The sequence below is a fragment of the Psammomys obesus genome, unplaced genomic scaffold, assembly GCF_907164565.1.
Source record: "Psammomys obesus unplaced genomic scaffold, mPsaObe1.curated_primary_1811, whole genome shotgun sequence".
In the NCBI taxonomy this organism is placed as follows: Eukaryota; Metazoa; Chordata; class Mammalia; order Rodentia; family Muridae; genus Psammomys; species Psammomys obesus.
Window position 1 is genome coordinate 3,860,044 of NW_026596073.1, and position 27,681 is coordinate 3,887,724.

The 27,681-nt window shown below is 37.9% G+C and overlaps 1 protein-coding gene across 2 annotated transcripts in view; it reads right to left on the minus strand.

The window, feature by feature from the left end:
• Nav3 (neuron navigator 3) overlaps positions 1 to 27,681 on the minus strand; it is a 329,995-nt gene that overhangs the window by 122,362 nt on the left and 179,952 nt on the right. For both annotated transcript variants that reach the window (XM_055626040.1, XM_055626039.1), the window contains exons 10-12: positions 26,756 to 26,864; positions 25,737 to 26,120; positions 17,304 to 17,423 (exon numbers count right to left, since the gene is read on the minus strand). In XM_055626040.1, the coding sequence (XP_055482015.1) occupies positions 17,304 to 17,423; positions 25,737 to 26,120; positions 26,756 to 26,864 (613 nt within the window). The remainder of the gene's footprint in view (positions 1 to 17,303; positions 17,424 to 25,736; positions 26,121 to 26,755; positions 26,865 to 27,681) is intronic.

The following is a 27,681-nucleotide window of genomic DNA, read 5'->3' on the forward strand; positions in this document are numbered from 1 at the left end:
CCTTGATAGGATTTTGGATTGGTCTATTTGCTGCTGTCAGGCACATGTGCTCAACTAAATGAAGACATACAACAAACAAGTTTGAGATAACTAGGTGAGGCTGAGCATACCTGGAGCTTGCAGTTTTCTTTTCTGATCAACTCCACTCAGTAGGTTACACTCACGACCGTGTTCTGTGAAACACAGACTCACAGTGGAAGATAAAAGTCCAGGCTCCTCTATGATGAGTAGAATCAATTGGAACACTATTATCTTGCCATGAATAATTGGTCAGATATCTTGACAAAATTCCATAGCAGCAACCAATCAAGAATTATGATCTATTTTCGAAAGAAACTAAACTATCGAGGGAAAAAGTAAGATGTGAACTTCATAATCAATACTTCCACCCACTGAGTTAATGAGCTGGCGTCATTAAAATAACAATGAAAGAAAAATGCTGAGAAAAGAAACTCTTCAGGCTGGGGTGATTAAGCCTCTCATCCAGAGAACGTTTGCGCAGGTGGGATTCATTTTAAAAGCATGCTTCAAAATAATAAACCGCTGAAAGTTAATTTAAGATTCATTCTCTGTATCACACAGACAACTTAATCTTACAAAAGGGTTCTATTGATCTTCAGAAACCAAAGATGCCTGCTGCTCCTGCAGCTTCCAAGGAGATATTACAATCTGGTTTTCTAGTTTCTGCTGTCCTGTGTACTTCTTTATATTTTATACCTCTACTCACATTATGTGAATACCTATGAGAAAGGTTTACCCCTGTGGCTCTGATTTGACATTCTATTGCAGGCTCATGAAGCACTAAAGTATTATGATAAGTGCTTTTCCTCACTGTGCTTCAGCTGCCTCATTGAAAAATACAGAATAAAGTATCTTGGATTACAATCAAAAAGCACTTGGCACGGTATCTGTCATACAATTAAACAGAAGTCGATATCATTTTTCCTTCCTTCGCTGACCATTGTAGAGAAGAGAGCAGCCACCTCACAAGCATGGGAGTGGTGGACCCTCCAGCTGCTAAGCAGGATGGCCTGATAGCTCCTGCAGTGTTCTTACTGTGAATCATTCTTCTCCCGTGTGGTAGGATCAGCACACCTGGCATTCCTAGTCATTCTTCAATTAAAGAAACCGCAAATTCTTTTTTCATTTTTATTTCAAAAAAAAAATTAACTCTGGCTAGTACTTTCTTCTATGCCTCTACTGTGCAATGCACATTTAGTGAACTCTCTTATGTGTTTGCTTTTTTAAAAAAATGCACAGACCGTTGATCCCAGGCCCTTGAGCATGATGAGCAAAAGTTCCAATGTTGGTTTACATCCCCAGCTCCAAACAAATATTCACCATAACTCATTTGAAAGAAGATTTGAGATCATTCATGAAGACACCATCAATATCAAGTAACAAATACAAAATGCACTGCCTAATTTTTCTGATGAAACATTTTCAGTTATGACAACAGACAGATCAATGGCAGATTAATAAAAGTTCAGAGATTGCCTTGCCTCAACAAGACCTGAACAATGACAACATCAATAGATATGCTAATGAAAGAGGGGGAATTTTCACAGCACCCAGTCCTAGACAAAGAACTACAAGTAATTAATGACTGCCAAGAGAGGGGGAATTATTCTCTCCCTAGGATGAGTACCCTAACTGGTTAGCCAACACAAAGTGTTCAGCCCTGAAATCATATTTACCAGACAACACTAAATGGATCTAGCATCTCTCTCTCTCACACACACACAGCAAAAGTAATCAAAGAAAAAAGGCACACCAGTTTTAGAGAGAATGGGTGCATGGGTATTGTTGGATGAAGGAAAGGGAAAGGGAGAATGATATAATTATAATTTAATTATTTTAAAAAAATAAGGAAAAAAAAAACTTCAGAGAACAACTATATCAGGCTTTGTTTCAAAACACATTATTTGGCCATTGAGAACAATGAGGTAATTCTTCAAAGCTAGTTTCAAACATCTAAAGTGTAAGTCTAAGTCCTCTTGTCTGGAATACTATACTGCATTTGTATTTAAAAAGACAGACCTGTTGAAATCCTGTACTAGCCCACCCTCTCGCTGACTATAATACTGAATGATTGAATCAATTCTGTATGCTGAGAAGGAACTAGCCCTGGAAGGACACTTCCAACAGCAAGTGATGTTCAAAGCTGGGGGCTGAGAGTGACAGTTTCCTTTTCCAGTAACCCCTGAATGCTGCATGGACACAGAAGTGCGTTATCTGCGGAAGGGTATTTTCCTGATCTATTTACAGAACAGGCACTACAATATGGTTAAAGGCTGGCAAAAATATTTGTGAGGCATAGACAGAATGAAAAACATTTTTATTTTAACTGGACCTCTCCAAATCCTACTTCTCTGCTTCTAGAATGGCTGGGCATTTACAAGACAGACACTATTCTATAATAATCTTCCGAGTGATTTGAAAGCTGGGTCGGGGTCTCAGAAGATCACTTTGCTTCAATGTAGGTCTGTTTGTCTGCTCTTATGCATGATAAAAAAAAAAAGCCATGGCTTCATGACAGATCGACGGAAAGAATGAGAAGGGACTCTCACACTCTTGATCTTCTAACAGAAATCAAGCCTTGATGCTGTGCCCTACGAACATGAATGCCATTGGTAAATTTATGAGTGCCTAGGACTCACCTATGGGAATCCTTACCACTGGTCAGTCAGACTGTGACCTCATTTGGAAATAAATATGTCTTTAGAGACATAGTCAAAAAAAGTGAGCACATGGGAGCAGGGTCCATCCAATATGACTGGTGTCTTTGTAAGAGACAAAACTTGAACATACTTATAAAGAGGAAGAAACTATGAAGATGTAGCTAAAAGTCTGGAGTGGATTCTTCCTCTCACTATGGAAAAGGAACACTGTTTCCCCGTAGTTTGCTACTTGGGAGGCTGAGCCAAGAACCTGGTGAGTTTGAAGCTAGCCTAGGCTTCAGAGTAAGACCTTGTCTCTAAAAGAAAAACAAGAAGAAAACATCACATTCTTCCTTCTTTCCTTTTTATTTCCTTCAACAAACTCTTATTAGAATATAAGAGTTTGAATGATGTATAAGAGATCCCATGATATAGGCTTAGAAGCTAAAGTCAAATGCTGTAGAATAAATACTTTAAGTATAAGGTAGAGTATTTGATACTATAAGCATTAATTACTATGCAAGGAAGCATGCATATGGTTGAGAGGGATTTCAGAAAAAGAGATGCATGCATTGTGCCAGGAACTATACATGACTTTGGGAGTCATGGGAGAATTGGAATTGGTTCTCCCTTGAGGCAAGACACAGGCTTCCAGAAGGGACAGGTATATACATATCCTCAAGCAGGTAGTAAATTATGTAAGTGACACAGCACAGAGAAGGGTCACTGCACCTTCTAAGCGGTTCCAAGGCAAGTTCACAGGGAACACAACACCCATGGCGACTCTTTGAATAAAAGCAAATTGTGAAGTCTGACACCTTGGGTTGAATAAGGGATGTGTGCCGGTGTGGTTAGGGGCAGCAATATGTAACTAAGCCCCTTTTTAATAAACTAATTCATGGCAAACCCTACCAAGAAAAGCTGTATTTTCCCTAAATGTGTACCACTAATAGGGCTTTAAGATCTCAAAGCTATGTTTAGAAACACAGTCTATAATACTAGGAACCAGGAAACTGGGGCACAAAGGTTGCTGGAAGTTCAAGACTAGCCTGAGCTACACGTACAGAGATCGAGAGTAGACTCCTTGTAAATATGAAGACCCTCTTTCCAAATAACAACAACAACAACAAAAAAAAAAAACCATGAAACAAACAAATACAAATGCCCTTATGCTTAAGTACATATTTGGGAGTGAACATAGACTAAGTGACAGTCTTGACTAGAGACACACACATCTGTTGCTTGGATTATAGGATCTAAATAAGAGAGAAGCTGGGAATCATAGCACTTAAGTGAACTTTTAAGAACCCTGTGGTACGCCCTCAACAGTGCCACCCCTGAGAGACTTCGTAGTACGCTAAGAGGTTGATATAAAATCCCCAGGATAACATCACCCAGCTCCCTGGCTTCCTTGTGAAGGTGTGAATGCTGCTCAGGAAAGTCTCTGCTCCTGACACTTGCGTGATGAGGCACAGTCAAGAGCATCCTCACAAAAACTGAAACCCTGGAAATATGATGGCTTGGAGCATCCAAAACTGTAAGCTAATCTAATTTCTTTTATTTAAAAAAAAGTTACGTAGGCATTTCATTACTGTATTAAAAAGACAATTAACCCATGTTGTAGGTATGTATATGTATATGTATGTATGTATATGTATATATCTAACCTATGTAACTAGAGATGCATTGTTGGTAAGCTCAAGGGAAGCATATTGAAGCAATATGCTTTGGTTGTCCTTGGGAGGATATGGGTTATTTTATATTTCCTTTTGAACTTTTACACATGTTAATTTTCTTCGCTACTCACACGGAAACTTTATAAAGAACAAAACCATCAATTTCTCTCAGAAACTAAGCACTCATCTTTAATGAAAAGGCTTTCACTTACAATTTATCTGAAAAACCACATGGGAGTTTTGTGAATGCTGAAAATAAACACGGCAGCTTATTGCAAATAACTTCAACCGTTTCAAACACAAATTAAGTCTGGCAAAGACATGAATGAAGGACCTAGGACACTAATAAATAAATCGCGGCCACCACTCTGTGCAGCCACAGTGGAGACAACATAGGCCTTATCAGGAGCCAGCCAGAGGCCCTCAATTTAACAATCGCAGCGTCTCATCCCATTAGATAGCCCATTAAAAAGGAATTCGCCTCCAGTTCTTGAAAGAAAAAAAGAGTTTCATGTCTTCATGGAACTTATTAAATAAAATTATACAGTTAAACTACCTAACACAATCTCTCAAGTTTTACTGCTTTTTGTTAAAAAAAAAAAAAAAAATCCTAACTATTAAAGGTCCAAGTTGCTTTTCCATTCTTGTAAGCAGTGCGTAACGATTTGCCTGCAAACACAAGAGGCACACCCCTCCTCACCTCTCTGCATCTTCTTTGAACCTCTCAGAGATATTTCCACAAACATTCAATGTCAAGATCATCACAGATCTAAATGCATAGGCATGGCAGCCCAAGCCTGACATATCAGCATGATGGTGGAGAAAATGGGAGGACCGAAAGTTGGGCACTAGCTTAGGCTAAGTAGGTAAACCTTGTCTCAAAACAAATCACTGACATTACGAGAAGGAACAAAAATCTGTAACTTGCTTTCCTGCAAACAGGCTTCCCAGCCCTTGTTGCGCTGAGGTAACCTTAATACAGTTCCTCATAATTTTATGGTGGCTCCAACCATAAAATTATCATTTTTGCTGCTTAATAGTTGTAATTTTGCACTGTTATGAATTGTAATGTAAATATCTGTATTTTCCAATGGCTTTAGGTGACCACTATAGGTGTTCGACCCTCAAAGAGATCTCAACTGCCTTAGGCACTCAAGAATAACAACAACAACAACAAAAATGTGTCTTTTGTGTTTTTCTATCTATTGACAGTGTTCAGTGGGTGTAGAATATATACACATACTGAGTTAACTCACTTTTTGAAGCTGATCTGAAAAGTCTGTTTACATTTTAAGCAGATATATTTATAATTACAGGGAAAGTTTTCACAAAAATCGGAAGTTGTCATTAAGACATTATGAAAGTCTTGATATAATTTAATTTTTTTTAAATAACAGTAAAAACTCAGGAACTGGATTCAAAAAAAAGGCATCATGGCTTATTAACAAGTTCTTCATGCAAATTACTTGATCTTGAAACTCTTCTTTATTAATATTTACTCTTACTGTGGATAATATTTAGTATTATTAAAAGGTAATGATAAAAGCATCATGAGTCTATTGCAAAGATAAAGTATTGTATTTAAACAATATAACACATGGGAAGGGGGGGCTGAGAAGAGAGGAGGGAGGGGTCTACGATTGGGATGTAAAGTGAATAAATAAACAAATTAATTAAAAATTTTTAAAAGTTAAAAAAATAAAACAATATAACAACTTGCAGTACAAACCAGGTCTTCTGTGTCATTTTTATTATAACAAACCTGACTCTTCTTTTTATTTTAGTCTCATCATTAATTATCATTTTCCAAAGGCTCGATGATAAATTATATTGTAAGCATATGGTAGAGAATTCTATATAAACAACAGCACTAAGAGTATGACTTTTATTGGGAAAAACAATTACAAAAAGGCAAAGTGAAGTTTCAACTAATCTTAATATTAAGACTATTTTGAGACAAGGTTTTACAATTTAGTCCAGGATACCTTAGAGTGGCCCATGTACCAGAGTTTGGCCTTTAATTCATAACCTTCCTCCCCAGCCCTCCAAAATCCCCAATTTAAAAAATGCTGGAATTATAACGATGCATGCAGCACCACCCTGGCCCAAGCTGATATTTCAAGGTTAATTTGTTTCATTTCTATATCTGGGTATTTTGCCTGCCAAACAGGTATTTTAAAGAGGTCGTGTAGCACTTACAATGTTCTGTGTTTGTTCTTTTATTCTGCAAGATACCTAAAGAAATTTAAATGAAAGCATATCTGTCACCCAGGCTAGTCTCACTGTCAGTGTCACCCTTGAATAGATAGCGAATAAACATTTCATACAGTAAAACAAATCTTTCCTAAACCTAGAGTCACATGGTCTCTAAATCTACCGTTGATAGTACCGTGCAGAGCGTTGGCATTACAAAGGGGATCCCATTCCAATGTCCTTCTAAAGTCAAGCAAGACCCCTGAGTACAGTATCTCAGTACATGTGCCATGAACTAATTTTAGAAGAGGTTTTTGCCTCGCATGAAATTTAGATGTTTATTCACTATGGGACCAGGCAGCTCTGATAACCGGGGGGGAGAGGAAGTTCAAAATGAACACAGAAGCCTGAGATGTGAGCAGAGTACAAAAGGGAGGAAGAAAGGGCATTAGATAGCTTTTGTATGTCCCTAATATTTTTCATTTAATTCTCATTATTTAGAGCGAAGATCTATGAGAAAAAGGCAGACCATTTGATTGAAAAAGGAAGGAATGACATTTACTTTATCTCCTTTCACTTTAGTCGATTAAATTTTTATTTGTTTTTAATTATTACGGAAAGCTAATAAGCTAATGAAAGAAATACTTATGGTATGGGAATATACCGATTCTGTGGTTAAGCTAAAGAAAATCAACACAGAATTGGATGAGTCCTTAAAGTTTACACAGACTAAAGGCAAACATAATGAATCTGACCCATAAAATATTTGCTTGCCACCTTAGGAAAAATACGTTGACTTTATTTTTTCCACATGGAGCAGATATAGGAACATCAAAGGCTTCCAATGCTCATGTATGGTTTTCTACATAGTTTTATTACAATATCCTATGATTCTCTTTGTTTGGGAAAGATTTGCTTTACTGTATGAAGAGGCTGCTTAGCAGCTCATCTCATTTACATCCTTTTATTAGACATACCCACGAACCTGTAAATAGCCACCATATTTTAGAAACTCTTGTCTCATGGCGTATTAGCATTTTGTGCTCCTCTTCAATCTCAATTCAGTTTACACCCAGGTGACATATGCCTGCAAACTCAATAACTCAAGACAGCTGAGACTGGCTAAGGGAGTCCAAGGCTAACCTAGGTTATGTCTCAAGACCCTGTCTCTCAAGCCAAGCAACAAATTAGACAAACAAGCCCAAAACAAGAGAATAACTTATTAGATTCAATCAGCCAATTGTCAATTCTGGATGAATTTAATTATGCACATTTTCTTCTCCTCTACACAAGCCACTGAGTAAGTCATCAGAAAGCACGTCCACTCTTGAATTTACTACAGCCTAATTGTTTCAAGTACTAATTGTTAGCCATAAATTATGTAAATAATCCTTAGTACCATGAAGAATAAAGTACAAACATTTAAATTTAAGATTTTGCACTTTGTGTCCTTAAAACAAGGAATAGAAAAGTTATTAACTCGTTATCACTCTTGTAAAGAGCTTGCATAGAAAATATAGTTTTGAAAAGTTTCAAAACTCACCAAATAGAAGATATATATCTTAATTCCTAATGCCCAAAAGATTGAAATAAACATTTCAATAAGGAAGGTATGAATCTATGAAAAGTGCTTATAAAAGAAAACTGGAATTATCATACATTACTGACATGAATGACTCCATGTGGCAATTTGGAAGACAGATTTTTTTTTAATTAAACAAATTTATCATAAAACCTAGACATTAAATATCTAGGTATCAATCAGGGAGAAATAAAACACATTCCCAATACCAGCTTACCCATGAGTCTCTATAGCAGCATTATCCTAAACAGTTGGAGTATGGAAATAATTAAATTGTTCACCTATTGGTGAATAAATAACATAGTATACCATAAAATACCCATTTACTACATCGCTAGGAAATAAAGAATAAACTAGCGACATATACTACATTCCTGAACCCCAGTAGGCTGATTAGTGAAGGAAAGAACAGGCAAAGTATTGTACACTTCATGCAAAATATACTGAAAGGCAATTCTGTGGAGACCTAAAATACAAGATTGGTTGAATAAGATTGAGTATCTGAGTCGAAGTTGGTGGCAGTATATATTTGGAATCTTTCTGGAATAGGGGAATGCTGTACAAATAGATATGGATAGTGGATAGTGTTTGTGTATAGTTACTAAAAGTCACTGAAGTGTACATTGAATATGGGTAATTTTGTCATGTAAATTTGATCTCAATGACATTGATATCATTTTAACTAAGCTTTCACTATCTCTCTGAAAAGGTTTTATATTTAACACTTTCATTGATATTCAGTTATAATTGTAAATTCGGACTGATTTCTCAGTATTCTGACTTTAATGTCAGTATGATTTGGGTTTGTACAGAGAAACAGAATTAGAAATTCCAGCTTTTTCCCCAACCATCTATACTAACATTAACAGCACCTTTTCTATTTCAGAGGTAGCTCTCTCAGACAGCTACACCATGCTTATTTTGCCAGACTTCTACAACAAAATACCATGGTCTCAGTGACTTTGAAATACCATAAACATTTTTCTCAGTTGCAGAGGTTGAAAGACCAGAACTCTCTGAGCCAGTAGATAATGGTGTTTGGTGAGGTCTTGCTTCCTGCTTCACAGATAGCCATTATTTATTTATCTCTTTGTGATTGTTTTGCTGTAACCTCACACTGAAGGAGAGAGCTAGTTCTCTGTGTGTAGACATAAAATTATTGTGTAATTCAAATGCTGATATCTGTTCCCCTCCCCCCCATATCTGGTTTCAATCCTTGTTCTGAGAATCTCCCCTCTCAATGTCATGTAAACACTGCTCTCCAATGGCCCCCCAGTATGCCAATAAAGCAGCTTAGAGCCAGTTGCTAAACAGGGTAGAAAACAGGGCTGAAAACAGGGCTGGACATCCTGCCAGCCAGGGGAGGAGGAGTTAGAGAGGAAGCAGGAGATTAAGCCATGAGGAGAGGTCAGGTGACATCAACAAGGAGCTTGATCAGAAAAGCTTCAAAGTACCAGTACCTCTGGATTTATGCTGGGAAGAAGCCAAATTAGCTTAGAGGGTTAAGAATTGAGTAATACCTGCTCAGTTATTTTGTTGTGAAGCTTATTGTTAAACAAATATGAGTCTCACTTACTTCTGTGATAGCTGGGTTAAGAGAAAAACAGAGAAACAATAGTTTTGTAAAAATGACCGTAATATCTGTGGATCTGCTATACTAGGGAAATAAATACATTATAAAGATTTTATTCTCATGGCCTAATGTCTTCCCAAGGCCCAACATCCAAATATTAAGGGAGGGAGTATAGGTATCAAATCTATAGAAGAGCTATAATCTCTTTCCAAAATTTCTTTTAGAATATTACATATGAACCACCCTTAGTTCAGTGGTTCTCAGCCTTCATAATGCTGTGAGCATTAATACAGTTCCTCATATTATGCTAACCCCAAGCCATAAAATTATTTTATTGCTATTTCGTAACTGTAATTTGGCTAGTGTTATGAATAGTGCTGTAAATATCTGATATGCAAGATATCTGCCATGCTACCCCCAAAGGGATCATGACCCACAGGTTGAGAAACACTGCCCTAGTTTGTCTAGAAATGCCATATGCGTGCTCAGATTCTTGCTTCCCTGTCATGGTTAGTACTGTCAATCTGACTAGATTAAGGGACAAGGCATTATGAAGCACACTTGTGGCTATGTCTTTGAGGGCTTTGCCAGGATAACTTAGATCCTGAGGATTCTGACCTTATCCATGAGTTAATTCCTTTGTGGAGTTACATGATGCATTACTGGAGAGTTGTGAAAGAATACAGCTGGGGGTGGGAGATACGCCTTTAGTGCTGTTCATTTCTCATGTCTCTGTTCTTTCTTTCCTGCCATAATAAACGGCTCTGTCATACCGTCACTGCCAAGACAGAAGGGACACTCTGGAACTATAAACCAAATCAAATCTTTCCTCTGTTAAGATGTTTCCCAATAGTAAGGGGAACAAGGACTATTTCCCATAGTAAGGGGAACAAGGACTATTTCTAACAGGAATTTAATGACTGGCTCTTTGACCTCCCCACCTCCCAAGGTAGGAGCAGTACTGTTAGGCCACAGAGGAGGACTTTGCAGCCAGTCCTGAAAATATCTGAAACGGAGTCATATGAAAGGGGAGGAGGTCCTCCCCTATCAGTGGACTTGGAAAGGGGCAGGAAGGAGATGAGGGAGGGAGGGTGGGACTGGGGAGGGAATGAGGGATACAGCTGGGATACAGAATTAACAAAATGTAACTAATGAGAAAAATAAAATTAAAAAAAAAAAAAGATGTTTCCCAACGAGGAAAAGGTAGCAGAATCAATCTCTCAGATAGAGCAGAGCAACTTAGCAAACATCTCCACTGAGGACTTTGTGTTCACTTTGATCTGGCTCTGGCCCTTACTTCTGTTTGCATGAGCTTCACCCTTTCCTTCATAGTTTCTACCTTCTCACTTCCCATTTTCTTTTCCTTTTTCAATCACCTAGCATTTCCCTTTACCACTTTATGGAAACTAGGTTAGATAAGGTTACTGGACATAAATATCTCCAATCCAAGTACTAACCAGGCCCGGCCCTGCTTAGCTTCCAAAATCAGACAAGATTGCGTGTGTTCAGGGTGGCATGACAATCAAGCTCTCCCCAGTGGATGGCCCACTACTTGAAAGTATATGAACAACACAAATTGCAGCTGATGGGATCTTACTTTTTTTTTTTTAAAGAAGACATGAGGTACAGGTAGATCTGGGAAGAGTTTCAGAGAGATAGTTGGTGGTTAATATGATGAAAATGCATTGTATGGACTCAATGGCTGGCTCTTTGACCTCCCCTCCCCACCCCCGAGAGAGAAGCAGCCTTGCTAGGCCACAGAGGAGGACATTGTAGCCAGTCCTGAAGATACCTGATAAGCTAGGGTCAGATTGAAGGGGAGGAGGACCTTCCCTAGCAGTGGACTTGGAAAGGAGCAGGGAGGATATAAGGGAGGAACGGTAGGATTGGGAGGGGATGAGGGAAGGGGCTATGTCTGGGATACAAAGTAAATAACCTGTGATTAATATAAAAAATAAAAATTATAAAAAAGAAATTCTGAAAGAATTAATGAAAATAATTATTTGATATATGTACAAAATGTCTACTCCTATTAGCACTAAATGATCATTATTGCTGTTGCACACTGAATGAAGATTGCAGTCCATGTGTATACCTGTGTTATATTTGGCCTTCTAAAACCTATAAAGAATGAGCCATCAATGAAAGGAAAAAAGAAAGACATAATGCCGAAAAGTCTTCTCTTCATAGTATCTGACATTGTTTTCCATTCCCTCTTTTCTCCATTTCTGATGTTTCCCTTATTTTGGTTGTTCCTCACTCTTTATAATACAGCTGCCTTTCCCTCCCTTCTGTATTTATTGTTTAGATGTCAAAGATGCACATACAGGCCTTGTTTTCTCATTCCACATAGAAATTAAAAGGTGACATTGGTGTCCATACTGTTGATACACACAGTCTCATTTAACACATTTTAATTACTACCAAAATAAGCCTTAGGCGAGCTTAAGGCCAGCTCTTCTGAGAAGGGCTCACCTGTTGACACTGACCTTGGGTCTGTGCTGTTTGCATTAACGTTAACTTGGAGAGTGAGAGAATAGTTTTTCACACTGACTCCCAACTGGCAACCTCACGTTCTGCACAGCAGCAGCATCGCTGGCTGTATCGCTTACACTGGTTCAAGAGGACTCATTTTAAAAATCAATGATGTCAGTGTGCGCTTTCGCTTTCATGTTTAAAAATTATTAAAATGGGAAAAATAGTCTTATCATTTACTACTCAAATAACCAGGCACTCTACATCCTCCTACAACGTACACCCTTTATTTCTTGTCATTTCTACCTGTTCTGTCGCTCCACACTCACTCTCCAATTAATGGCTTGTCCTCCTCCCTCTTCTTTTCTCCTTTTATTGAAAATAGATTCTTTTCTCATGCAGCACATCCTGAGTATGGTTTCCCCTCTCTGTAGTCCTCTCTGTTTCTCCTTATCTTCCATCCCCTCCAGATCTACTCCCTCTCTGTCTTTCATTAGAAAAGAATAGGTTTCTAAGAAATAACAACAACAACTGAACGTGACAAAATAAAATATAAGAAGATACAAGATGAAGCAAAAACTATCATATCTAGAATGAACAATGCACCCAACAGGCAGTCAAGAACCCAAGAACTAGCACAAGAATCAGAACCACTTGTTAGCTAGCACATTCAAGAGTGCCCTGAAAACACTAAACTGAAGAATAACACAGTGGTTCTCAGCCTTTTCATACTGTGGCCCTTTAATACGGTTAGTTCCTCATGCTGTGATGAAATCAAACCATAAAATTGTTTTCATTGCTACTTCATAACTGTAATTTTGTTCCAAGCCCTTTCACCTCCCCATATCTGAATCCCACCCTTGTTGCCCTCCCCATTCTATCCCCTGCCCAGATTCCTTTCTTCATCCACTTCTATTGTCTATTCTATTTCCCCTTCTGAGTGACATTCTGGCACAATCCCCTGGGCCTTCTTTGTTACTTAGCTTCTTTGGGTCTGTGGATTTATAGTATGATGATCCTGTACTATAGGTCTAATGTCCACTTATAAGTGGTACATACCATGCACGACTTTCTGGGTCTGGGTTACTCAGAAAGATCTGGATGATCTTTTCTAGTTCCATCCATTTGCCTGAAAATTTCATTATTTCTTTGTTTTTAATAACTGTAGTATTCCATTGTATAAATGTAACACAATTTCTGTATCCATTCTTTGGGTGAGGGTCATCTGGGTTGTTTCCAGTTTCTGTCCATTATGAATAAAGCTGCTATGAACATATCTGAACAAATGTCCTTGTTGTGTGGTGGAACATATGCCCAGGCATGGTATAGCTGGCTCTTGAGGTAGCGCTATTCCCAGTGTTCTGAGAAAACACCCAATTGATTTCCAGGGAGGTTATACAAGTTTGCATTCCCACCAGCAATGGAGGAGTGTCCCCCTTTCTCCACATCCTCTCCAGCATGTTCTGTCATTTGAGTTTTTGATCTTATCCATTCTGTCTGGTGTAAGATGGAATCTTAGAGTCATTTTGATTTGTATTTTACTAATGGCTAAGGACATTGAACATTTCTTTAAGTGCTTCTCAGCCATTCAATATTCTTCTTTTGTGAATTCTCGGTTTAACTCTGTACCCCATTTTAATTGGATTATTTGATTTGTTGGTGTTTGATTTCTTAAGTTCTTGGTATATTTCAGATATCAGACCTCTGTCTGATGTAGGCAGTCAAGCATGAGGAGGAACTCTGGGGGTCTTGTGGGAGTGTTGGGAAGAGATGGAAGGACCTGGTAGGGAAAGGAACCTTACAAGAAGATCAACACTTGTTTTTCTTCCAAAAGACCTGAGTTCAAGTCCCACCACCCATATGGGGCTCACAGCCATCTGTAATTCCAGTTCCAAGGTATCTGATGCTCTTTTCTTGCCTGTTTTCCCTGTCGTGCATTGACATGCATGCAGACCAAACACTCAGACACATCAGATAGATAGACAGATAGATGATAGATGATAGATAGATAGATAGATAGATAGATAGATAGATAGATAGATGATAAATAGAATCTGCTGTTACAGTCAGATGGGTCAGCTGTTATTTCAGTGTATTTTACTCTATAGTAAGCTACTTATAAAACCTAAGAAATATAAAGATACCACGGATTGGAAAAAAACAGTGTAACTTACACAGAAGGATTTTTCAGTGTTTTTATTATTCTCCATAGTGTCAAGAAACTCTTTAAATAATATGGTTTTTTTTTTTTGGTCAGGATTTGTTTTCATATTAAAGCCACATTTCTCCATCTTATAAGCAGATATGGTCATTGTATGATTTATTGGAGAAATACTTATTGAATTCCCTCAGTTTTTGGCAGGCACTGGGGATGCAAAAACAAGGGTCAGCCTGCATTCAAGAATCTCACATTCTACAGGCAAAACAAACAAGTAATGTATAATGAGATGATTGCACAAGGGGAAGATGAACAGCGCGTAGAAGCATAGGTGTGCTTTGAAAGTGAGCAGAAGAGAATGACGAGAAGATGGAATCCAGTGGCTTCGTCACTGCTTTATTATCTGTGTGTGCGCGCACAAACACATGCACCCATAATCGTGCATGCATGCGTGTGTGTGTGTTTCCTCACTGTTATTCTCGTATCTCTCACTATGCAAGATTTCAGATGTCTGAATGAAAAAAAAAAAAAGTTAAGACAAATCAGAAAAGGAGATTTTTTTTTGGGATCTCAACTCTACTAATTTCTCTCGGTTGATTACAAACAAAAATGATATCTTTTATCTGTACTTTCTTTTCATATTTTTAACAGGCTGCACAACTAAGAAAGCTTCCCAAAACAACAGGAATCTTAACAGAGAGCTAGACATAACTACATTATTTTAGGACATTCATCTAATTGATACCCATCTTGATTCCTTTCCTTGACACAGAGTTTTAAAATAGCTTCAGGATTAATCTATAATAAAACAGAACCCTCATCTCTTCTGGAAAAAAAAATCCCACTACAATGACACTATTATTATATAACTTATACATAGCAATGTGTTATTTTATCTCCTTAAACTAAGATTTTTTTTTTCAAAAAAAAATAACCTGTTAAATAATCACCAAAGCTGAATTTCACATACAATTTCTCCCAGGTGTTACAAGCCATTATTTGTTCTAACTTAAAGTTGTTGTCATTGGCCTGTATTAACACTTCCTATTCTCTTTGCTTTGAGATGCACTTGTAAGTTTAAATGTCCATGTTACGGTAGGCGCAGCATCCACTTGTCATTTCTAGATAATGGTTCTTTGCATCCTGTACATTGGAGTACATGGAGAGTTAGATGAACGTCAGGTCACTACGTCCATATCCAGACCCTCTGATTCTGTTTGCCTTGGGTGCGTCTAGAAATTACATCTCTAATCTGTTCTCAAGTGGTACTTTGGTCCAGATCTATACTCTTGCAGGAGGGGAAGCTCGATATTTTTGGAGGCCCAAATTTCTTAGATACTTGTTTGGCCCTATCTGTTGGTCTGAAATTACTCAATTGTTTTTCAACCCAAAGTCACTTTTATATTGATTTCTGGGTTCTTCTATCACAATACCATTACCTTTTTCATTTTCCACTGTAAAGTAGCAATACACACACAGAGTTAATATGTAGCTCATACTTTGAATGTCTTTCCCTTAATCTTTGTCTCCTCCCTCATAATTCATTCCCTCTCCATAATATTCTCGAAGTGGCTGAGCTCTTGCCTCATTTCATTCACTCACCACCCAAAGAGGGCCCTACTGTTAGCCTAATAGAATACAGACACTGAGTGAATAGGTTACCCATGTTCATTCACCAAAACAGCTCCTGTTAAAACCTCAATGTATGATGATTGTCACATTATTTGCACCAATGGCTACCTATTGTAAGAAATATAGATCTTGTTTAGGAAGAAGTGTACCTGATTTACTGTGATAACACTTCTCCAAGAACATGACCTTGAACTGAGACTGCAAGGCAAAAAGCCAAATGTTGTACCAAACACAAAAGTAGCAAGACAAAGCTCTGAGTTATAAATTAGTTTAGATTGTTCAAAAGATGGGTGAAAGTCCTGGTGTTAGGAATGAAGTTAGTGCAAAAGTCAGTGGTCATATATTTAAAAAGAAATTCAGATTGGAGAGGGAAGAAAATATTTTACCACAGAGTTACACACTTCCCATTTACACACAAGCATGTATGCCACAAATACACAAAGAGACTATACAGACTGGGATGATGGTTATATCAGATGAGAGCTAAGACTAATCTTCTGTTTAAGATGATTAAGGCATTGATGGGGTCCGAGTCAGAAATGATACTGAAAACTAGTATAGAAAGTCATTACCTGCCTTTTGGGAATAGCTGTAAAAAATACAATAAATTGTGCACAATCTTATTTCAGAATGTGGACAGGTGAAGTTTTAATATATTCATCATAAATACTCAATTAAAGAACTAATCTATGTACTAATATATAATTATAAAAATGGGAACTGTCTTTTTGCTCAATAAACTAAAAATTTGGAATGAAAGAATAAATCAGGATCAGAAATATAAATGAGTTAGTTGACTTAGATGCTGATCTCAAATAATAATGATAAAAGTCAACAGAACAGTTCCTGTAAAAATAAAAACACTGTCTGAAACACATGCATACACACATATACATACACACCCTCAAGAAGCTCGAGATAATGGAGTACAAGATGTTAGCCTAAAGCAAAAGCTTGTCTTCAAAGTGCTCTCAGGAGAAGCATCAAGCTTATTGTACTTATTGTAATTGATGGTTTGAAATACATTTTTATACTCTTTCAATTTGCCTCCAGGTAAATCCAAATGCATTTGAATTGATGGAAAAACATCAATAATGTTTGTTTTTTCAAATTAGGAAAACAAGTATACACTGTTAAATTTTCTCTTATAGATACTGAAATTTTAAGTGTTTTCTACTGTCCATTTTTTTTTTTCGGTAGTACAGACCTAGTATGGTCTAGCAAACAAAACTGCCTTTTCTAAAAAAAAAAAATCTACAAAAATAGAAGTTGTAGTTTACACAGCAAATCTCTTGTGACCTTCTTTGTGAAATGACTTTCTGCACATCAGCATCTTATATGCTGATGGAATTACCTGTCTGCATCCATTGTCACATCGTGAACTCCCCTTGCTGTGACATCCCGGGAAGTTGTGGTGTCTGGGACTCGGTTCAGACTTCTAGAATAGAGGCTGAGCCCACCATCTGTCATGTACCTGAAAAGAATTGCAAACACATTAACCAAAAAAAAGCCCCATGACTTAATAACTCCACTGTATTGTAAATTTTCAATAACTGCTCAAAACAGACTCTAGTAAGTCACTTTATATATAAATATGCTCATCAGAAAAAAAGTAAAACTTATTTTCAGTTTTATTTAAAGAATCAATATTCAGTAGCCTTTTATAAAACTTTTTTTTTCTTATCAATATTTTTAACAAGTCTAAGAATCATATATCTCTTACTAAATAAGAGCAAGGTAATTTCATTGGTTAAATTGGCTTCTTTTTTTTTTTTCTACTTAAGGGCCATAGGATTAATGAAACTTTACTAGAATTAAAATCAATTTATTGACTAAGTAAGAGTTATACCACAACTTGGTCACTATCATAAAATCATAACCAAAATGTATTAAATGCTCCATATGTTTCTAGGAACTATTTTAAGTCATGTACATGTATCAACAAAGCTATCTCCATTTTAAGGATGAAGAACTCAGATGCTCCAACTTTTAACACCCCGCCCCTCTCTCTGTAGGTTATCTCTCCTGCCTTGTTACTTTTTTTCGTTTCCTGGCTTCTGCAGGTACTTGACATTAAAGACACAATCTATATAAACTAGAACTTTTACTCGGACGAAGCTCGTGGTAGCTCAATAACCAATTGGTTTCGCATAGTAGGGGGAACAGGGACTATCTCTGACAGGAACTCAATGGCAGGCTCTTTAACCTCCCCACCCCCGAAGGGAAGAGAAGTTCTGCTAGGCCACAGAGGAGGACTTCTCAGCCATCCCTGAAGATACCTGATAAAACAGGGCCAGACGAAAGGGGAGGAGGTCCTCCCCAGTCCGTGGACTTGGAAAGGGGCAGGGAGAAGCTGAGGGAGGGAGGGTGGGGTAGGGAGGGAATGGGGGAGTGGGATGCAGCTGGGATGCAGAGTTGATAAAATGTAAATAATAATAACAAACAATAAAAAATAAAAAAAATACAATCTAAAGATTTGAAGCAGGTATATACATATGAGCTGGGTTACCAACATATAATTTTTCCCCAATTCCACCTATTTGCCTACAAAATTCATAATTTCCTGTTTTATAGCTGAATGTTCCATTGTATATATGTAACATATCTGGTTACCCCTTTATTATTTTATTAGTGTATATGTATTTAGATTGATTGCATTTCCAAGCTACTGTGAATAAAGCAGAACAGAACATGAAAAAAAAATGATCTTGGAAGATTGCCCAAAGAATGAACACAAAGTTGGATGGGTAGACTAGAATTGGAGGAGGGACGGAGAGCATGACCAAAGCACGTTGCATAAAAATCTCTCAAAATAAGTTCAAATCTCAAAGAATTAATAAAAATGAAATTCTCAAAAAAGTAATGAAATGCAAAATAATTAAAAACTTGGATAGCCACTGGAAGAATGGAGTTATGTTATTCACCCTTTATAATAATCCACTCAAAATGGATCAAAGACGTTAATTTAAAACATAAATGTGAGCCAGAAAGATGGTGATAAAGCTGCTAAGGCCTAAACCTTGCATCCAACATGGAAGAAGGAGAGAAAACGGTCTGTCTCTGAGTTTCACATGCCCACCAACATAGACATGCACCCCCATGCGCACACACACACCACAGACACACACTAAGTAAATAAATGTAAAATCTTAGTTGTTGAAATGTCTAGAGCGAAAAATTGAGAAAGTCTTCAAACTACATGAAGAGGTAAGAGCTTTCTTAGTAGGACTCCAGCAGCACTAGAAATAACCACAAGAAATGACAGAAAATTGGTGTGTGGAGAACAATAGAATATATGAGTTACGCAAATGGAATGCAATGACTGGCATGCAAGGGTACAATTGCAGCGGCCTAAGCAGAAAGTTAGAAAGGAGGTACAGGTGGAAATGGAAGGGCATCTACCAATTCTAAATATGCGCAAAAATGTCATGAGAAAACTAGTGACTTTGTATACTAATTAAAATAATAAAATTTCAAAAAGAAATCATCTGTGGCATTATTGTATAGGTTAAATATGTATAGCTCATTCATTCATCCATTTATAGGTTCTCATTCTGCATCCCTGGCAAACTTAGAGCTCACTATGTAATCCAGAGTACCTTTATCTCATGACAAACCTCCTGCCTCAGCTTCCTGAGTCCTAGGACTACAGGCCTAATCCACTAACTCTTGCTTTTAAAATCTTGGAGTTGGTTTTTATGATTTTCAACCTTATTGTCACACTGTGAAACTTAATTCTCTACCCATAGTGCTGCAAGGTACTAGCTATGTGGACTCTGAAAGCATTTCAATTATCTATGACTCAAGTATGTCAGTGCAAAGGGGAAATGATAGCAATGATAAGCTACCTTCTAGGTATGTTGAGATAGGAACAATAAAGATAAAATGCATGATAATATATATATGTGTGTGTGTGTGTGTGTGTGTGTGTGTGTGTGTATAGAAGTGTACATACATTTGTGGTGTGTTTGTGTATGTATGTGTGTGTGTGTGTGTGTGTGTGAAAGAGAGAGAGAGAGATGGGGAAGATATGAAGAGTATTGCCTATAATGGAATAGGGCTGTGTTACAATTATTTGTTCTATGAAAGTTTCTACATTAACACAAATGCCTAGTATCTTGAATATAAAATTGGAGAAAAAGCCAGTATAGGGAACATGTGGCTTCACAAGAAAGACACTTTCAGGTCCTAGCGCCTTGCAGTTGCTGCTCCTACGCCAGTCATCACAAGTTCTAAGGGAATTGAGGGAGACATATAGGTGAACGAAAGTACGTATCACTTCACATTATTTTTAATTTTTTTGTTCCTCAGAATTCTTAGTTTTTTCATGTTTGGGTCAAATGACTTAAGTACAATTTTAACATTCAGTCGCATGTGCATAAACTATTTACCACTGTGGTATCCAAAGATAAGTACAATTTCCACTCAATTAAGATATGTAACTTTCCTCTCAACTTGTCTTTTTTTGCTTCCTAAATGTACTGTTTCAGCTGATTATGGGAATGCGTCCCTTCTTCTGACTCATTCCTAATTACTGACAGCTTCGTATTCCCAAGTGTGGGAAGTAATTTCAAAAGGAGACATCTAAGTTAAGCCTCTGCAGGCTTCAAGAAATTTTGAGTTCCAAGAATGCCAACTAAGTAATTTTACCATTTCTATCCAGAGTGCATGAAAAATGCAATTTCATTCCCATTTGCAATGTCCTCATGTCATTCCTTGTGGCGTCATGAAAAAGCTAAATTAAACATTTCCTTTTTATATTGCCTATTAAGCATTTTGTTCCTTTAATCAGCAAAATGTACTTGAAAATTTGTGAATAGAAAGCAAATTTGTGATTCATTTTTTTTTCAATGTGATGCAGAAACAATTTTCATACAACTTAAAGAAAGTACTGTCAAATTAAAACTTTCTCGGGATATCTCTGATCTTCTCCTCCGTCCTGCACTTAAATTCTATGTTGACATATCAACAGTGACATTCTACACACTCCAGCAAGTGGTCCTCAACACAACATCTGCCCATCAACCTCTGGTTGAGACCAGCCATGTCCCATGTAGAGCACAAGTAGTCACCTCTCACCTAGAGAACATGTCTATGTGATTCTTTAAAAGCCAGTCTCCTCTACACCATAAAGCAAAGAGCTTTCAAACTCATCTCCTCTATTACAGGGAAGAGCAAAATGCTGACTATCTTCCAGTGAACTTGTGAGATAATTTTCATGCATAAAACATGTAGATCAATGACGCACACATAACAGACTTCCAGAGGAAGACTGATGAAGACAAAAGAGACCCGAAGTCTGAATTACGCTCCAAATGAAAAATGGAACAAGTCAAGTAGGACAAGGATCTGGAAACATCGCTTTTCCCTCAGTAGGCGACTCAGTAGGGGTGACAGCAAGCTGTCTTCAAATGAATTTCCTTTTCATCCAAAGCACACAGCTGAGCCAGGTTTTCTTGCCTCTTGGAGGTAGCTGCGGCCACAAAGGCTCCTTGGCATGAGTGTAAGCAGAAGTCAATTACGAAATTTTCAGGCTTCACTAAAATACTTTCCCATTGTACTTTTTTCATCTCTGTTGCTATTTGCCTGATGAATGGTAGTGGTTAGGGTGATACTGGAAACCTGATGGGACAGGAGCAGAATTATCTAATTTCCTATCCTCTAAATGACTGTGGTTTACATTCCCCAGGTGAAGATCAAAATGCTGAAGGAAAAAGTCAGTGATACTGACTCAGGGGATAAAGGCATCTGCTCATCAAGCGCAAGGACCTGAGCTGGACTCCCTGGTCTCACATTGGTGATAGGAAAGAACCCAACTCCAGTAAGTACTCCTCTGACCTCCACATGTGCACCATGGGATGCGTTTACCTACAGACATGCACACGTGCTCACACACAAAATAAATGGTAAAATTTAATGAAAGAAAACACCAGGACAGTTTTACATGAAAGACGAATAAGTTTCTTCACTATAGTATCAAGATTTTGAGATTTCTCTGAGTATGAATAAGTGTTAATATACTTAGAAGCCTGAAAAATGTAGAAAGGTCCTGCGTGTTGGGGTGCTTATAACATTTATCATATGCAGAACACAGTTGTGTATGTATATATATATATATATATATATATATATATATATATACATACATAGCTGTGTATAAAAACATGCATGCATATGTGTTCTTTGTGTAGTATTAACTCATTGAAAACATGAGCACTTTTTGTAGATGTTTATGAGTTCCATGTGGTTAAGCACTGTGTGCCTATTGTTTATAACTGTAAATTTTCAGTGCCCAGGATGATGTTTAGCACACAAGACAAACTCAACAGAAACTTTATAAACTTTGTGATACACACGTTTGTTCATATGCAATCATATAAATATATACATGTATGTACACCCGCTCCCAACGTAGTTTATTACATTTCTTTCCTCTGAATTCTTTCCCCTCTAGAGTTCAGGCCCACAATTTCCAGTATTCTGTATTGAGATGGGATATATGTTTTCTATTTTTACCCCAAGATCATTTTGCATTTTCTACAAACTTTGCATCCTCGTGTGTGTTTTAGTCTGTGTTTCAAACTCTCAAAACTCAGCAGAAGTTCAGCTCTCTTCCATTCAATTTTCTCAAATGGCGTACTACTGTTTCCTGTGCTTATAACCTACGTAAGTCGAGTCTCTTTGTTTCTGCAACTCTTCCATTCCCTGAAGAATATTTCATCATTGTTTCTATTGTCTCGGTGCTCTTTAAACACTTTCTTCTCCTCATTACTACCAATGCTATCCCCATACCTTTGGACAGGTGACCTTGTGCCTGAGTCTTACAATAGCTCCTGAAATTTAGCTTCAGGGCTCTCACATCACTCATCTGGTTTCCCTAAACTCGTCTCTCCCAAGTCATCAATTCCATATCTTATTTATATCCACAATCTCTGCGTAGTGGTTCCCCTGAATATAGTATACAGCACAACCTCTTTGCATCATGACTTCAAGGCATGCCACAATAGCCCTAGTTCTCACATCTCATTTTTAAGTGATCCTATTCTATGCTTATAAGTCGAGAGAAATGTTTTCCAATGGCATATAACCCAATATCCTTTGGTTATGAAAATAATACTTTGGTAAGCTTACTAAATGGATTAAATCTTCCATGTTCATCTTCAAACTTTTATAAATTTTCTTTTGAAAAGTATTTGCCTCGCCTATGGCTATTTAACACAGGAAACATAATATATGTGCTTTCCTCACTCTATCACATCTGAGTTTCATATGTTCCCCTTACTCAGAACTCTAGGCTCTATAGATGATTTGAAATCACATGCACATTATACCGTGGGTGTCCTTTGATTTTGGATATAAAGCGTTCTTCAATTATTCTACTAATACTAGGGGAAGCATTGCACATTAATATTGGATGGATAGATTCTGAGCTATCTCCCAAGGCTCAGGGGTTTTTTATTTTTTATTTTTAATCATTACAATTTATTCAATTTGTACCCCAGCTATAGTCAAGGCTCCTGTTTTAAATGCTTCTTCCCAGTGGCTGAATGGGTGAGGCCTAGTGAGTCAACAGAGGCAATGTTTTGAGGGTTATAACATACTTTTAATCCCAGCACCCAGGAAGCAAAGGTACGGAGATTGTCATGAGGTCAGCGTCAGTGTCAGGAAATCTGAGGCTACAAAATGAGACCTATTATTGGAAAAACTAAAAAAAGGGATGAAGGGATACAGGAATGTAGAAGTGAGAAAGAGAAAAGGTAGATAATAGGAAGGATTCAAAATGTAAGTGCCATCACAAGAATAGTGTTGTTTTATTATTCTATGCATCTGTTCTCCCTGCCTCTGTGTGTGCACTTGTGCGTGTGTGTGCACATTTCATAGCATATGTGTGCAGACCAGAGGGCAACTTGTAGGAGTGAGTTCTCTTGTCCATCAAAACACCAGCTATTGAACTGCGGTCACCAAGACTTGTTGGAAAGTGCTTTTACCTTCTGAGCCATCTCACTATCCAGGGTTAGTTTTAATAGAACGTTCTATTGTTTTCAACGTTCAGCTCATCCTCTGACTAAACCAAGTAGTTTAAGTTACCAAAACGCCTTAATGATTTTAGACTCACAATATATGTTTGGAGTATAATAGAAAAAAGAGAATGTAATATTGTTTTTATAGTATTACACTTTTAATTTCATAGTTAAAGTAACTGTAAGTGATGTAAAATCACTGCTGATTAGTCTTCCGACCACTCTAAGTGTTTCTACCATCACGGTTATGTGAACACTGTCACAGCAAGGTGTGACTGTTTCTTCTAATTTAGCTTTCTCTTTTCCCTGGATTGGATGATTGCTGCTTCTGTTGATTTTTGTTTCTCTAGCTCCTGAGAGAACCATAAGTGGCCAGAAGTACTTCATACTCTCAGCTCCTTCTTTTCATTGCCCCATCCTCTCCTTCTGAATCTCCTCTCATGGGATTTGCCCTTTATCTTTGGTGTGAACAGTTGTGTCTGCTGTTTGGTTCTTATCTGGGACTTGACCTCTCCTCTGTGTTGCACATTGCCTTTAGCCTTCTTCTGTGGTGTAGCCTCTTGTTTCAATGGAATGGCTGCAGTCTCAAAGAGCTTCTCGTCCAACACTGCATGGGCAATGTCATAATTACACCTTCACACTAAGGTGGCTGTTTTGACTCTTTGTGGAATTCTAAATTCATCTTTCTTTCCTTGGGGTTTTTGAACACCTTGCTTTTTCTTGCCCACACTGTACAGAAATCTGATGCTGCTCTGAAGCTGGTGCTGGTAAAAGACTTTTACCTTTGTGTAAAAATTTATTATCTTTTATTTTCATTTTTTTAATTATTACAATTCATCCACTTTGCATCCCAGCTGTAGCCTCCCTCCCTCATATCCTCCCAATCCTATCCTCCCTCCCTCCCTCCTTCTCCTTCCATGCCCCTCCCCTAGTCCACTGATAGTGGCGATCCTCCTCCCCTTCCATGTGACCATAGCTTAGCAGGCCTCAGCAGGACTGGCTGCATTAAGACTATAATATTTTAAAGTCTGAAACCACCAATCGAGAATAAGTAAATCAATCTAAACTTTCCACTCTGGGGCTAAAGAGATAGCTCGAAGGATAAAGGAATCTACTGCCAGACCTGATGATCTGAGTTAGGTCTTTGGTGTCACCATGGTAGAAGGAGATAACTGACTGCTTCAAGCTGCCCTTTTAGCTCCACATCTTCATCACTGTGTACACATTCCCATACACACACACACAAAACATAAATAAATAAAATGTATTAAAACCTTAAAAATCCTTCAGCTCTGAAATGATTTTTCTCTGCAATTTAAATTGGATATTCATGATTGAACAATGCCACAAGTTATTTGTTCCTTAAAGCTGTTAGAAGCAGCCAAACCAAAAACAGAAACTCAAGCGGTTCAGCAAAACTCCTTCTGTCTCCTTCCCACACCCTAAGCAACTATAAAATCTGTTACTTAGGAACATGTAAGACTAGTGTGAAAAATACAGGACACATGTATTTCTCTAGAGCAGTGGCTCTCAACCTTCCTAATGCTGTGACCCTTTAATACACTTCCCTATGTTGTAATAATAATATTACAGCCATAATATTATTTTTGTTTCTTCTTCAGAACTGCAATTTTGCTACGTTTGTGACTCGCAATGTAAACGTCTGTTTTCTGATGGTCTTCGGCAACCTCAGAATGCCTGGGAATGTGCGACCTCCTCACATACCCACCCTGACCAACAACGGTGCTGTGCTCAGGGTTACTTACCCGCTGTTGATGTCATCAGCTCTCAGACTCTTCCCAAGGATGTCGCCATCGCTCATGTATCCACCAACATCCACCTCAGAAGACACATCCAGGTCACTGCTTGCTTTCTCGCTCATATCTATTTGTGACATGTTTCCCAGACGGGAAACTGCAGCTCTGCGCAGAGGTGTTGTGTACATGAACCTGGAAGGGTCTGTGTGGATGAACCGACTGGTGCCGCTTCGAGGGTATCCAGCGCCCATGGAAGGGGCATCTCCAGCCTGTAGACGAGGACACGCCTGACCCAATCTCCAGGTCATGGGAGTAGGCCGGCTTGTCAGGTTGGGGATGGTCCTTCCATTTACTTCAGTTGTGACAGTGCTATCAAATGTTGTCTCCAGGGTGCTGCCAAACAAAATTGAGAGATAATTATACTCTGGTTCACTAAGGCCATAGAACAAGGTGCGGTGACAGAAAAGGCTAGAGCTGAGTGTCCCTGGCTGGAAGCTCATCAGTTTCGTGAATGTGAATGGTACGTAGATTCATTTTATGATTCTGTGGTCATCTGTGCAGATGTCAAAATGTGGGAAGTCACATTTATTAGAGGTGGTTGCTTTCAAAAGAAAGGCCACTGCTACATTTTTAGATTAACACAGTTTTGTTTCTTGACAAGATATGCACTGATTTTCACCCATCTTAAGTTTCTCAGACCAGTGCAGGAAGTTAGCTGTGGTCATGCTTCCATGAATCCCTACCAGCTTCTTCCAAAGGAATGGAAGACATGAAAAGCACCCCACTAGAACTAGTCATAGTTGACCAGCTAATTCGGTCTAACAAGTACATTCTAGAGAAGACAGAATGGAAAGAAGAACAAAATACCTGACAGCTCAGCTTGAAGGTTATTGATAAGTGATTGCCATGTACAACTGGAATAAAAGAGTAAACAATACCAAATTTCTTCTCTATCATCGTAAGAGGAGTCAAATGTTGCATTGTAGTCTTTCTTTATCTGGCCAGAGATAGGAAGACCTATGAGATACCTGTGACTTATCTGGGTCCCACGAAGACTGGACATTGTCTCTTCCAAGTTCTGCCTCAGATCTGCTATGTTCTTGACTGTACGCATTCTTCTAGTTTCAGGGTCTTCACCTGGAAATGAACATAAGAAATTCATTGTTCAGGGCACAGTCTGTTCGAGAACAATTATGTATACAGATGAGCAATATAGACCCCTGTACTTAAAAGTAAAAAGTCAGGTAGGAAATTCCAGATGACTCCAATCATCTAAAAAAAAATCATCATTCTTTTACAACAGCAACACATTTAATATCACAAATAAAAATTCTGGAGCGGCACAAACACAATAACACAAGTGAATCTATCACCAAAGTCATTACAACATTGGAGACATTTGGAAATACAGTGCAAAGTACTTCTAGACACTGGTGTTAATTTTAAAATTTAGAATTATTCGGATGTGCTGACTTCAATGATTACCCATTTTCAAGTAAATTCAGAGTAGCTGAGATAAGCTTCCTTACCTGGCAATATATTAGACAGTGAAGAATCCTGAGAGGACTTTTTTCACAGAATATTTTCTGATTCTGGATAGCTTTACTTCTAATTATCTCTGTATTTTGTGTAGGAAACTAAAACATACACATGGTGACGTCACAGTTTGAGTACAGACCTAGGTGTCTAGACCTAAACACATCTTTCTGACAGGCATGACACAAGCGGTTCTGGTAAGTGTGGTAACTGAAGGCATTCCAGGTGAACACCCATCTTTTGGATGCAGATGTGTCCTTAAACAATAATTGTGGTTATGGAATACTTTCGAACACAGTCCTTTTAAACCTGGTGAGTCTCCACAGAGGATTAACATGAGATTGGCACAGGAAGCAGGGAACAGGGACCTTAAGAAAAAAAAAAAAAAAAAAAAAAAAAAAAAAAAAAAAAATAAAAA